The sequence below is a fragment of the Ambystoma mexicanum genome, chromosome 3q (assembly GCF_040938575.1).
Source record: "Ambystoma mexicanum isolate Mex_15411 chromosome 3q, UKY_AmexF1_1, whole genome shotgun sequence".
Lineage (NCBI taxonomy): Eukaryota > Metazoa > Chordata > Amphibia > Caudata > Ambystomatidae > Ambystoma > Ambystoma mexicanum.
Window position 1 is genome coordinate 642,014,539 of NC_090926.1, and position 14,381 is coordinate 642,028,919.

General features: G+C 46.4%; 1 protein-coding gene across 2 annotated transcripts in view; it reads right to left on the reverse strand.

Annotated features, from left to right (window-relative positions):
• WDR45B (WD repeat domain 45B) overlaps nucleotides 1-14,381 on the reverse strand; it is a 1,026,954-nt gene that overhangs the window by 490,079 nt on the left and 522,494 nt on the right. For both annotated transcript variants that reach the window (XM_069654530.1, XM_069654532.1), the window contains one exon: nucleotides 6,625-6,719. In XM_069654530.1, the coding sequence (XP_069510631.1) occupies nucleotides 6,625-6,719 (95 nt within the window). The remainder of the gene's footprint in view (nucleotides 1-6,624; nucleotides 6,720-14,381) is intronic.

Genomic DNA, 14,381 nt, shown 5'->3' on the forward strand with positions numbered 1-14,381 from the left:
GTCTTGGTAGTATGGGCCGGCTCCTGCCTCCCGGTTGCTGTGATTGGCTTACAAAAGCCAAAGCAACCAATGGGGGAGGGCAGGGGCTGGCCCAAAGGCAGCTAATAAACAAGATTCTGGGAGGAATGGTGAGGCCATTTTGGAAGACCCAAACACGATGTGGCTCAAATGTTATGCCTGAAGCAGATGGATGCCCAGAGGTGGGTAGTGCGCAGAGCACAACGCTGCAGGCATCAAGTAGGCAAACCCACCTTGATTGTAATTGTGGGCAATATTCAGTGTAACAAAATGTTTGAGCACCAACATCAAACAATGCCCCCCATAGAATCTTCAGCCTTACCAGGTCCAGTGCAGGCATCAGGAGTCACACGGCAGGATGCTGGTTGCCGGAGTTGCAGGGGGGAAGCTTGTCGTTCGATCGAGTTGGGAAGAGAACTGATGATTATCTTAAAGGAGATCAAGGAAGCCAGAAGGTCCTCACACCAGGTGCCACCATTAATGGGAGAGAAAGACTAAGGAGAAAGCACAAGGACCATATGAGGGGTTCATAGGTCTGGTGAAGGAACGACGGAGGATGTCGGTGAAGGTCTGTCTGGAGGAAGCGCTGGTGTAGATATCAGCTAAAGGGAGGCCTGGGTTGGAGACCAGGATGTCCTTTTTTAACTTCTTCCTCCCAGACTTAGTGAGGACAGGATAGTTGATAGAGAAACAGTTGGAAAAGATAGGAAAAACAGCACCATGGAAGTGGAAGAGTCACTACTTTTGTCATTTTTACTGGTGAGTTCTGAGGTAACCCCCTGAACATTTTTGGTGGCCCCAGCAAGATCCATCAGCTTTCCTGAGCAGGCATGGGGATTCCAGCCGTACCCCCGGAGGAGTTCGGAATAGCATTTGCTGACCAGTCCTAAGAGCTCAAATATCGAGAAAGCCCACAGACGACGAGTTCCTGAAGGTCCGCCTGGTCAGAGCGCTGCCTTCGCTCTGAAGGGGTACTGCCCTTTAAAAGGAAAACTCAGAGGTCGGGAGGATTGGAGAATCTCCTAAAAGGAAACGTGAGTGTACCCGTGCATGAACGCGCAAGGAGCGGGAGGGATTATTCTCATGGTGTATAGGACCCTCCCTCAAAAAGGCAATTGGTATAGTTGCATCAGTTTTTGTATTCTTTTGGGTTATAGAGTTTTGAACAAGAGAAGAAAAAAGGGGAAGAAGTAGCGTTATTGTGAGTAGTAGCAGTTTATCATGTTAAAGTGTAAGTTGTCGTAGTTTTCTGTTTATCGTGGCTGCGGAAATTACAGAAAGGCCAGAGCCCAACTAACTTGGAAATATCGAAAGAGCTTCCTAGCGTGCGCAGGGGGCGCGGTCGAACGAGGGGAGAAGCAACCGCACTCTCTGCATATTAACATAGGGCCTTGTTAAGGTGGTGGGCCTGTGTAGAGGGCCATTTTGTAGTAAACAAAACTACCAAGACAGGTCTGTGGAGAAGGCCATTGGGTGTGAACAGAGTGAAAGGTTGGGGCCTGTGGAGAAGGCCAGTGCGAACGAGTTAGGGTGAACGAGTTAAAAGGGTAAGTATGAGAGTGAGTGGCTGTGTATGAGTAGGAGCAGGGCTAAGTATAACAGGAGGAATAATTAGGAGGGTTTAAAAAGTAAAATCAGGAGGGGAAAGTGTATTTTTAAAAAAACACGTTTTATTACATGGATGTACCTCTTAATCACGTGTGTAAAAGGTTGCCCCAATATCGTGATAAAATAATGAAGTACCATTTTGAGAGGGTAAGCGACACAGTGGGGCACGGTTATCAGGAATGGCCCGGGGAGGGAACATTCGATAAAGTATTATCAACAGTATATACTCATACCTGTCTGCTAGCTATAAAGGAGCCAAGCTTAGCAAGAGGTAGGGCATTTTAGGACTCTGGAAGCTGTATGAAAATGCTAAAAAAGAAACGGAGGAGGAGGAGAAGGAAAGTGCGCCACCCTATGCAATGTAGCCACTGTTGAAACTAGCTGCAGGATATACAAATCCTAGGTGAGTATCTCAAGATAAGGAGGGAACAAACAAAAAGATGAGTGCGAAACTAACTCTGGGAATAAGGATGAGAAGGGGAAAACGAAATATTTAGTGGATATTAAAAGGAGCACACAACAGAAACTTGATTCAGTGTTCAGGGATGCAGAAAAAGCAATGGAAAGGGAGATGGAGAAAAAAGAAGGAACAAGGAAATACAGCAGACGAGCAGGGATGGACAGCAGGATGCATAGAATGTAAAATTGATAACTGGGGACAAGACTTGGATGGCGATAAACTAGATACAACAGCGGGTGATTGCACTCTATCAATTTGGGCTGGACAGCACCAACAGCGACCATAGTGATGACTAATTCGACACATGCGATCTAACAATGTGAGCATGGGAAGGCGACGAAACGAAAGGGAAGAAGAGGAAAGAGACGAATCATCAGGGGACTGGGGAAATAGGCTTCAGAGTAGGAAGACAAGAATAACAGTAGCGAAAAGACCAAAGCGAGGGAATAAACCCACAGCGCGAACGTAGATGCGTCTTTTGCAGAGAGCAAAAGGAGAGGTGCATTACATACCTTGGCAGACAATGAACAAGGATAATTTGGTTTACAGTTTGCCTTCACTAATGGCGGGAGCGAGCACGTGGATTTATGTTTTTGAGAAGGAGACAGCAGGGATTCCGCTGGCCATAGGAGACATTAAGAGTTTAATGGCGGCATTGGTGGGTGAACGAAGTGACACAATTTGGTAAAAAGCGGGATATGCAGGGGTAAAATTAAGTTCTAACATACATGACGGAGCACCCTTTAACAATTATCGAGCACACGTGTGGAAAGCTCTGAGAGAGCTGTATCCAGATACGTCAGATATTGGGTCAATATTAGCATGAAAAATGAAGCCAAATGAGGACCCTGCAGAGTATATACGTTCCATACAAGAGATGGGGACACAAGAAAATAAAACAGTCCTGGGATGACAAAATGCCTTTGCTTTATCACATCTTAGTAAGGGGACTCCCAGCGAATGCGCAGGTTTCCCAAGAAAAGATAGTTGGGATAGAAGCAAAGGGATGGCCTGAGATACAGGAAACTATTGTGCAGTATTATTAAAAGGAAACAGGAGAAATATAAAGAGATTGCAGACAATGCAGTAAAAGCAGAAAATAAATGAGTGCAGAAAAAACTAGCTAAAATAAGCATGGAATGAGCAGTGGCCACAGGACCAGTTGGTGGCCCACCTGCCCAGCAAGAGGGGCTCCCAGTAGCAGTGTGAACACAGCACGGAGGATACACGCACGCACCATATAATCACCAGGGGGGACGGTACAAATGCAACAACAACGTGCATTTACAAACACACAACAGCTTGGGTTTTCATATGCAGGAGGAGGAAACAATTACATGGCACAGTACCAGGCAGGAAGAGGATATTATCCAAGGCGGAAGAGGATTTGACAGTCAATGCTTTGCGTGCGGCTTCTTGGGTCATTTTGCCCGAACATGCCCACTAATTGAGCTAACAGGGCAGCAACAGCAGGCATATATGCAGACGCAGACTCCGCAACAGATGCAAGTGATAAAACAGCAGCAACTGCCATCTTAGTTACAGAATTCATGGCATCATTTGTCAAGGGACCTAAAGATTCTCAGTTCTCATTGCATTACTATCTCTTGCATGAGCCTTTGTGATTTATGCCTGAACCAAGAGGTAATGATGATAACCTCCATTATAGGGCATTCTATCCAATGCAAGCAAATTATTTGAAAGTGTGTCTAGTTGAGCTTGGATAGAGCGAAGAAGTTCTGCATGATTTCTAACCTCTTCATGCACATTGTCATGCAACCACACTAACAAGAGTAACACTACCTCTTCCTCTTTATTTAAAAAATTTGGTAAGATGCTGAAAACAGAGCTCTTACAACCGGCCAGCCACTTAAAATTGATGCATTATTTAGCATATCCTCTGAATGTAGATCTGTCTGACATTGATCTTTTTGATTTAATATATTATCCATCTTATTTTCTGTCAACAGGAATAAAGATTTAAAAAGGACAGAAATACCAGAGGTTCAAATTGTCATCTGGAAGCTCCAGATCCCAGCCACCATGTGAACCCAGTCAGGGATAATTACATTTGCATTTCACCCCTCCCCCACACCTGAGGGGGTTTAGGAAAAAAATGCATAATTTTTTGTTTATTAATTGCAGATGGGCTGTCTTTAGGTTTATATTTGTTTACGCGCTTCAATGCTTCCTTTTGATTTAATGTATTGAGGTAGAGCCACTTTTCTGCTCCTGCCCTCCAATGTTAGACCTAGTGTTGATTGTGGGGAGTTATCCAAAATAACATATCTAATGTAGGGTTGCACAGCTGATTCAATACTTTTAAAATACATTCTTGGTATTCAATCTATTCCAGAAGCTTTGGCCAAATCCTGGGCTACATTTATTTACTCTTAGTGGAAGGTTGTTTCCGAGTAGAGTGACTTGGCTTCCCATTCAATTTGAATGGGCATTTGTTGGAGTTGTCCAAAAAACCATGTTAATCAGTACGTGGTGTGATGAATACTGTGGCGTCATCACTGATCCCCAACTTGAGAACCCCTCGCTTATGCCCAGGGGACAGCAGCCACTACCTTATCCTGACCCTGGGGGTGGTATTATGAGGCAGGATCACATGGGAGGAGATGGCTGTCAGGGAGATGTGGTGACCCCATTAGGAGGGATGCAGTATTCTTCCCTTGTAAATGTGGAAGATCCTAGGATTCCTAAATGTATGATGGCATGTTGTCACTATAGAAATCCCTCCAGTTTCAAAACCCTAAAAACCTTTCCTAATAAACATTCTAGGCTGAATACCATTCACACCTCATATGTAAATACCATCTCCTGTCTCTGATGGTTTCGCGCTAAACAAAAATCCCCCAAAAAATCATTTTAGAACTCCTGTTAATCATATGGACTGCAACTCCCTTAACGCCTCAAGTACCGAGACAAGGAAGACGAAGAAGGAGTTAGTATGGATTGAAAGAAACCCTAATCTAAACACACAGACTTGGTGCAAAGTAGAACAGCTGCGGGGGACATTTATAGATGGTTTACACTTTCAATCAGGAGGCGGAGAGGAGAAAAGCAGTGCGGGCGAAGCGGGAAGCAGAACTGCATGTGAAGGCAGACACACAGGAGTGAACCATGCTAAGGGAGGTAGGTGCTTCAAGCTGCCGCTTGTCAGCTTTTCTTACCGGAGTGGCAGCAGCAGAGAAGCTGTCAAGGACGCGGCTGTGTGGAACAGTAACTGGAAGTGAATACGAGGCCGGGGGAAGAGCTGAAAGAGGGTCTGCCAAGCGGGAGACGCCATTACAGAGTTAAGACTTCTCCACAGCAACGTGCCACCGGTCCGACACGCTATGAGACACTGGTGAGTTGGCCCAGTGATGGTGGGAATCCCGGGGCGTACAGATGGGCACATGAACAATTAAGAGGGCATTTTGAATACCGACCAAGTAAATAAGAAAGACAGAATTGGCACAATTCCTCATGCCCGAGACGATAATATGGGGAAAAATTGGAGCAAATGTTATCACAAGCAGAGGATTGTTAATGAAGACACTGAAGGACACAAATTGCCCAAGTCTCCAGATGCGAGATGTCAATATGGGGAAAGTCGAAGCATGAATTGCCATAAGCTAATGAACAGTGATGAAGAAGTTAGAAGACAGAACTTGAACAAGTCTTCATGTGTGAGATGCCCAATATGGGGAAGCTTGGGACAAGTATCTAAAGTCAATGAAGTATAGACAGTGCAGGAGCACAACTGTGCTATACTGCAAAACAGAGAGAACATTGAAAGAAGCCCTAATAAACAAAATATATCAGGCAGTGAGCCTTTTGGAGAAAAGACGCCTGGCAGGAGAGTACCCCAGAGGTATCTATAAAAACCCAGAAGGGGAATCCTGGCAGGAGAGTACAGCATGGGATCTATAAAACCCAGAAGGGGATTCCTGGCAGGGGAGTACACCAGGGGATCTAAAGAATCTATCGAAGGATTCCTGGCTGGGGAGAATACCAGGAAGTAATCCTTGAGTAGTTGTTATATAAGAGACATTTTTACCATCTTTAGAATGATATTGTGTAAAAGATACACTTTTGCCAGCCTTAAGGAATTGTTGCTTGGAAGAGACATTAATGTGCTCCTTATGAAAACATTTGCCATCCTTCCTGAATAATCCAGGGAAGACACAATTTTTGTTCGATTTCTTTCTATTTTGCTTTAACACTTTTTGACTAAACCTAGATCAGAGACTGGTTTCCTTACACTTCTTAGTTGTTCATTTCTAGTGTGAGGGTCAGATATGTTTTGGACACAAGGACAGTTTAAATAATTTTGACGACAGGATACAGACTGATCTTTAGTTTTAGTTTCCTAGGTAGGTAAACTCTCTTTAGGATAGGGACAGAGAGGCTTGTTTCCAACCCTTTTCTTTTAATAAAGATGTCTGATGTTGAAAACAGGATCACTTTGGGAAATGAGAACATGTGTATGTGACACATTTAAAACTCCCTCAATCATAGACTGATCTAGAATGATTAATCAAACTCACCTTTAGGATTGTAACACGTTTCAAAGACATGCAGCTGGTGAGGGTTGTGTGTGAACGTGAACACTTTAATCATGGAGTCAAGAACCACCACAATCCTGGGATAAAAAAAAAAAGACCACATCCTCAGACAATCTAAAAAAAGACTATATAAAGCAGTTAACATGCACATAAAATAGGTAATATTCAAATTTGTGTGGGACTTTTTCATTTTTATCCAGCAGATATTGGTTATGCTTTTACCATGTCAAATATGGCAGATGCTTTACATAGAACAAGCTTTCCTAGTATCAAAAACTAACAATTATATGTTAAAGGTATCAGATCCATATTATTTAAAAGGTACGATCCCTTGATATCACAAACAAACCTTGATACGCATGTGCCCAGATATTCAGGGATTTGATAAAAATTGCGTTTTACAGTTGTCTGTAACCAGGTTAGAATGTGTATTGGGAAAGGATACAATTAGGGTTGGCCAGGCAATTGTTCTGGATTATCAATAATGAAGGGAGCCATAGGTCGCTAAGGTTGGCATGTACAAGATCATTGCATTCAGTCTATCCCCAAACTCTTACGTCAGATCAGAGGATAAGAATGGGTCCTATGTGCCTTGGGTCACCTATGGATAGAAGAAAGGCTAAGCTCTATGGATGGGTGGTCTCAACATATTTCAAAGCAGCAACAATATAAATAAGATTCAAAAATACCATAGCAATCCCTTATGTCAAGAAACATTTAGCAATAGCTAAGATAGTAAATAAACATTACACTAGATGTAAGGGAGAGCAATAATTTAACCAGACAAGTTACTGGGTTCCTCAGAAGAGAAAATGGATGGTCTGCTAATTGTGATGAATCCTACAGAGTCATGACAGAGTCCCCAGTGATGATCCCCTCCCACATGGCATGAGGACAACAGCCGCTAACTGATCCTGACTCTGGGGGTAGTGTAATGAGGGAGGATCATGTAGGTGGGGACGACTATCAGGAAAAGGTGATGGCTCCATTAAGAGAAACCCATTATTCTTAACCTATTCTTCTATTTATTTACCCAATAGTCTCTTTTTTCTCAAATATGGTTAATGGTGGTGTGAACAATTTCACGTAACACTACTCTAAAATGACCTAATGCTAGCGAGTTTAACAAAGTTACTCACCGTAGTGACTACCTTACTCCTAGTCCATAGTCCCCTTTCCTCCATACTTTTGGGACATTCCGTCCTGTGGAATGGGACCGGAGCACTTTTGCAAAAGCATCAAATTGAAAATGTGTCTGTTTTCTCATTTTACGCGGGGTACCGCACGCGATCGTACCCCCGCCCTCCTTAGCTCCGCCCCGTGCATCGCCCTTCAGTCCTTTTCTATAGCCAGGTCTGAGACCATTTAAGCAATAATAGAGGATACTTATTATAGGGGACGGCGGGCGTACGTATGGAGGAAAGGGGAATATGGACTAGGAGTAAGGTAGTCACTACGGTGAGTAACTGTTATACTCCTACGTCCCGTCCCCTTTCCTCCATACTTCTGGAAGAATACCAAGCACTCCTTACAGAACAAGTAGTGGATGGAACTCCTTTACTGAAAGAGGTTTTGAGAACAGCGTACCCGAACTGAGCATCAACCCTGGAGCTCAGGTCTAAGCAGTAATGTTTAACAAAAGCTGGTGGGAAAGCCCACGTAGCTGCTTTGGCAACGGTTCGATGTGTTTACAGAGCGACCAATAGGTAGGAGGCAATGAGGGGAAAGCATAAGCTTTCATGTTGACCCACTAGCTGCAAAGAGGACCACCTCTGGCGTGCCCCATTACTGGAAAATTTGGAGATGATATTGCTGTTCATCTCACACTCGTAACCGATGCCGACTGGTGCCTGAATTAATCTGCGGTCACATTGAGGTGACCCGGGATCTGTGGAGCCTGGAGCCAAACAATATACTGGATGGCCCAGCCCAAATTTGCATGACAAGATCCACAAGGAGAGGAGATTCTGTCACCCTGCTTGTTGATGTAAAACCTCACTTTAAGGGAGGTATTCAAAAAGGTAGCTGTGGCCCGCAGAGGTTGGGCCGCCATTATCCCACACCAGGGGCGAACTGTGTCACAGGAGCAAGTGAAGAAATAGTCTCCGCAGGGGAGTCAGGGGCCTTGCGTGCCATCCCAGCCTTGAACAAGGAACCTCGGCAGAGCCGGTACTGTCAGATCTAGTGTGTTTACTAGACACGTCAGGATATTCCCCAGAATTAGCCTCTAGTGGAGGATCCTCGCCAGAGCCGGTACTGGAAGGTCCGTGGTACGTGACCACCTTCCTTCGCCCCCTCAACATAACTGGCATCACCACGGCCGTGCGCACGGAAATACTTAGGGCTATATCTCACAGCCAGGGCCCTCTATGAAGGATTCAATTCTGTTGGTGATCGATTTAGCCCCATGCAGGGGAAGCCTCGAACCAAGACTCGGTACAGTTTGCTCCAGATGGAGAAGCCTTAGGGCGAACCCCGGTATCCAAAGCTTAGCCCCAATTGGGAAACCTTGGAAGAAGATCTGGTATTCGGAGTCCACTGCGGGGCCCCTCAGAGTAGTTTCCAGTGCGTCTCGCTGAGCCGAGACCAAAAAGAATACCCGAATCTGAAGTGTTTTGCTCCAACGTAGAACCGCAGATATTTCATATGCGGGTTCCAGAGAACCGCAGATATTTCATATGCAGGCTCAAAGTCAGAATGTGCATTTACGCATCCTGGAAAACGACCACACTGAGTCAATCGCAATTCCAAAGAGAGGAATTTATTTGGCCAGGGCGAGATCAACTTGAATTTCTCTCTGAAAGATCGAAGATAGTGCGCTGGGCAGCCTGGTTGAGCACTGTGAAAGGACAGCAGTACTAGCCCCTCCCTTGCTTTATGAGGGGAATAGTCTGTCGCAAGAGAGGTTTGAAGGGTGGGGTAGGAGGAAAGGGCAAGCGAAAACCCGCCTAAATGATGGACAAACCCGACCAGTCTTCTGTGATGGTTTGCCACGCCTCCAGATGAGACGAGATTCGTCCTCCCACCGAAGTGTAGTGTGACTGACAAATAAAATCATTTGGTGATTTGTCATCAGGGAGATTATCTGTCCCTGTATAGGAGGCTGATGGCCGAGAGAAAAACCAACCACCTTGCCACTGCCACTTAGGGCGGAGCTACCAACAGGAGTTTCAGATCAGTGCGCACAACGACCCTGAAACCCCTTGATCCCAGAGAAGGATTGAGTCTGAGACCCTAACCTCCGTGTACAAGGGGCCTTAGCTGAAGCTGTCACCAGGACCAACAAACAGGTCCTTGTTGTCCACATAGCGTGGAAAAAACTGCTCGCCCCCAAAGGAAAAGCTCCCAGCACCAGTCGACATGAAAGTTGGTGTAAGGGAGGTATCCAAAACGGCTGCCGTGGACCAAGGAGGCTGGGCCGCCATTTAGTCAACACCTGAAGAGAACTGCGTCATAGGAGAAATGAGGCAACTGTCCCCTCAGGGGAGTCAGGTGACTTAAGAAACACTTAGCCTTGAAACAAGGATCCTCGGCCGAGCCGGTGCTGGCAGATCAGGATGTCTAGTGGACATCCTAGGACCTGACCCAGAATTAGCCTTCAATTAAGGAACCTCGGCAGAGCCGGTACTGGAAGGCCTGCTGCTGATCACCTTCTTTACCCCCTCGACAAAATCAGTACCACCACACCCCGAGCGTGGGACGGTTGAGGAATGTATCCTACCGACAGGACCCTTAGAGGATCCCTCAACTCAGTCGGTACTGTATTTGGAGGAACCTTGGGTTTTAACTCGGGACATATAGCTCCCTCAAGAGGAGCCTTGAGCCGTAGCTCGGTGTGACAAGCACCAGAAACTGAGACCTCAGGGCGTACCCCGGTATCAGTGTAGAAAACTCCAGAAATGGAGACCTCAGGGTGAACCCCGGTATCCAGAGCCAAAGACGAACTGAGCTGAACCTTAGCACCCAAATGGTGAACCTCGGAACGGTTTTGGCATGTCCTCGAGGGACCCTTAGGTTCGCCTCTTAGGCCCTTGAGGCACCTCAGGGGAATCCCTGGTAACAGAGCTACACAAGCCCTTCCCCGTCACGGAATACTCTCACCCAGCGGGGCTGCTCATCCCCGTCCTCATCTGCTTAAGGCTCATCCTAACGAGGCAGAATCAGAAGACCGGTCCTCCACGACTACTGCCTCAGGTTTTAAAAGAAAAACGAATCGTAGCCGCCGGGGACGGGGTGTAACAGGAGTGAAAAGACGCTTGAAATACATCCTCATAGGGCCAGTGTGCATGAGCATCTGAAACTTCCCAAAAAAACTCATCCTCGCCCGAGGGCTTAGGAGGATGGTTGCCAGGAGGGTCCATCCCCGGCCGGGTCCACATAGATCAGAGGAGCAAAAGCAGGAGGGAGTGAGACAGTATGAGGCAGCGGAGCCCAAGCACGCAGGTCAAAGAAGGGTGGAACGGGTTACTATTGCCAAAAGGAATGCTCCCAGCACCAGACGTTGCGAACGTAGGTGTAAGGGAGATATCCAAAATGGCCTCTATAGGCCATGCAGGTTGGGCTGCCATTTTGTCGCCACCTGAAGAGAACTGCGTCACATGCATAGCTGAGGCAATTGCCTCCTCAGGAGAGTCAGGGGCTTTAAGTGACACTTTAGCCTTACAAGGAACCTCGGCAGAGCCGGTACTGGGTGGTTTCGGATGCTTAGTCGACATCTTCGAACCAGTCTCAAAATTAGACTTCAACGGAGGAACCTTAGACAAGCCGGTACCAGAGGGAATGTGGTCCATGACACCCCCTCTTTGCCCCCTCGACAGAACCGTTACCACCGCAACCCTGAACATGGGACGGTTGGGGACATTACCTCACCGACATGACCCTCAGAGAAGGCCTCTCAGATCTGTCGATATAGACTTTAGCCTCCACAAGAGGGACCTCAGGTTTCAACCTGGTACGTAAAGCTCCCTTAAAAGGGGCCTCGAGTCGGGACTTGGTACCGACTTTAGCTTCCACAAGAGGAACCTCAGGTTTCAACCTGGTTACAGCGGGGAAAGCTCCAGAAACTGAGACCTCAGGGTGAACCCTGGTATCCCAGCACCCAGTCGGGCTTAACTTTAGCACCGTGATGGTGAACCTCAGAACAAAGTCCGGTACTGGCAGGTCCGTCAAAACCCTCGGAGGAATCTCTGGTATGCCTGTTAGGCATTTGGGGCACCTCAGGAGAAACCCTGGTGACAGAGCTACAAGAAAGGCTCTTAAAGTACTCCCTCATGGGGTCAGAGTTCATAAGTCTCCGAAACATCCCGAAAAAGGCATCCTCCAACGAAGAGGCTGCCAGGAAGCAAGACCGTATGCGGTAGTGGCATCCGAGCACACCAGTCATAGGAAGGGCAGAACGGATTCACACTGTTGCGTGGAGAAGGTTGTTAGGCAGAATCCTGTGCAGTTCCCTTAGGGAGCACTACAGAAGATTAAGACTACAGGTGAGAGCAATAAATCCCCTTTGGTATCAGGCTGTACCACAAAGATCTAGTTGGTAGCTGTGGCTGAGCAGTCAGACTTATCTCAAAAGGGAGATGAGCAGTATTCAGGGTTTACACAATAGGCCTACAGTACTATGGCACAAGGAAACACTGACCAAAGCTTTGTATTAAAAAGTAGATCTATATTTATTTTATACACTTCTAATAAAACACATGTATCACAGTCATCAAGCAAGTTAAAGAAAGAAAAATATACACACTCCCTAGTTAAATTGTAGACCAAGTGAACCAGAGTGAAAACTGAGCAAAACGGCACAGTGAAAACCACACACAAGAGATAGTCTATCAATTTCTCACAAGGGAGGGAAAGCACAAGTTATTCGGAAATAGCTTCTTACACACCCTAGCAACACTTCCCATAAGTTTGTGAACCAGTTTAAGCAAGACAGTGCATCAGTATAAGGAATACTTAAATGTAAACTGAGCAAAATGGCATTTCACAAGTTTTAAAAAGGGGAAGAAAAGGGTAGTTATATGAAGTAGGTGCACCAACACAGCTCTAGTTGAGAAGCAATCTAAAGAAGGCAGTTCTAACAAATGTAGCCAGAGTCAGTAGGCCTGTGCCAGAGTCAGTGGTACAGGGCAAGGGTCCAGGAGCAAAATGTTCTTGTAGCTGCAGTCAGGTCTTTGGTTACCGATTTCGAAAAGGTGGATGCAGAAGGTGAAAGACAATGTTAAGAGAGAGGGGCGGCCAACCCAACAGGTAGGTAAAGGATTTAAAACGCCTTTAGAGCTACCGAGAAGAAAGGGTGGCCTGGCGGAACAATGTACCTTTATAATGAAGAAGTGGCTCCTGCGGTGGCGGTTGTTCCTGGTAGTTCCTGCAGTTCGGGGATCCAGCAGAGGAAGAGAGGCTCTCGTCATGGAGGAAGGTTCGAGTTACTGTACTAATCAGGGATGAAACCAGCCGTGGTGCTGCCCGACGAATAAAAGGTACGCTCCTTTAAATCGCGGTCCGGGTGGACTGGTGCCTGGCTATCCGGCCTCCGAGTACCGGGTAATGGTGATTCGACCAAGACAGGTCCGGGAAGGCGATTGTCAAACTGGTTGGCCCCACCAGCTCAAGGGAAGAAGTCTCTTTCATATGAAGATCTTCTCTCGTTGTGTGGAGAAAAGTGGTGAGACACTGCAGCAGGGTTTCACCGGTGGTTCAGTCGTTGCAGATGTCTTTGGCTTCTCTCCTCTTCGGCTTCTTAGTTCCAGTGGCGACGTCCTGCTCTTCCAGTCCTCAGGACACTGCTTTTATGCAAAAAGAACCCCATTCATACAGCCTAGCTGTCACTCACACAGTGGAGTGGTCATCTTGGCGAGAGACCCTCCAGCCTATCAGGATAGAGTGCGACATGGGTTGCTGAGGCAACCCTGTCCACGGGTCCTACTTCCCCTTCCACACAATGGACCCACCCCAGACTCCGTGGCGCCGAAAGAACGGCTTCTTGGCAGAAGCCCGCCAAAAGGACGAACAAAAGATCCCCGACCTGGGTTAGGGGTTTAGAGAAAGACACGAGAAAGAAGTTATATTAAAGTTCTGGCAAATAAAACCTACCGGGGTAAAGTTAATATTAAAATGCACCAGCGGTATGTTAGAGGCTGTCAGAAAAAGTGGTAGCCTCGAACAATGGGAAAATCCCATCGGAAAATATTTGCGGTCGAATATTTACGGTAGTTACCACTGCCACCAGCCAGAAACTTTTGAGAGAGGGACTGTACGGTACTCTCTCGAAAATGAACATAAGGGAGAACTATTAACCCTTCCCAGTACCTCCATAGTAAGATGGGTTGTACTGGTTTAGTTCATAAAAATTGACTAGTAAAGTCAATTGGGACTTTACATGCCCTGGGAGACAGTAGTCAGTCCAAGGGTATGGAGTCTATGTTTGGGGGTTGCTACGACACCCCTGTGTCACTGCACTGAGGGTGCTGTGTAACATGTGAATAAAGATGGTTCCTATGGAGGTGAGAAAAACCCCATAGACATTAAACACAAAAATAGCCTAGAAAACACACACAGCAAAAATGCCTAAGAGTGGAAAAAAGAGTCTCACTCTTAGCAGGAGAAAATAAACAAACCCTTCAAATCCACCAAAGCTGCTGGGGGACTCTATAGGTAAGGGAAATTAGCCATAGAATGAGAATTCTCCCTAACAGTTGTCCATCGAAAAGAAGATTCCCAGCACCCGCCGTCAATAGCGTGGG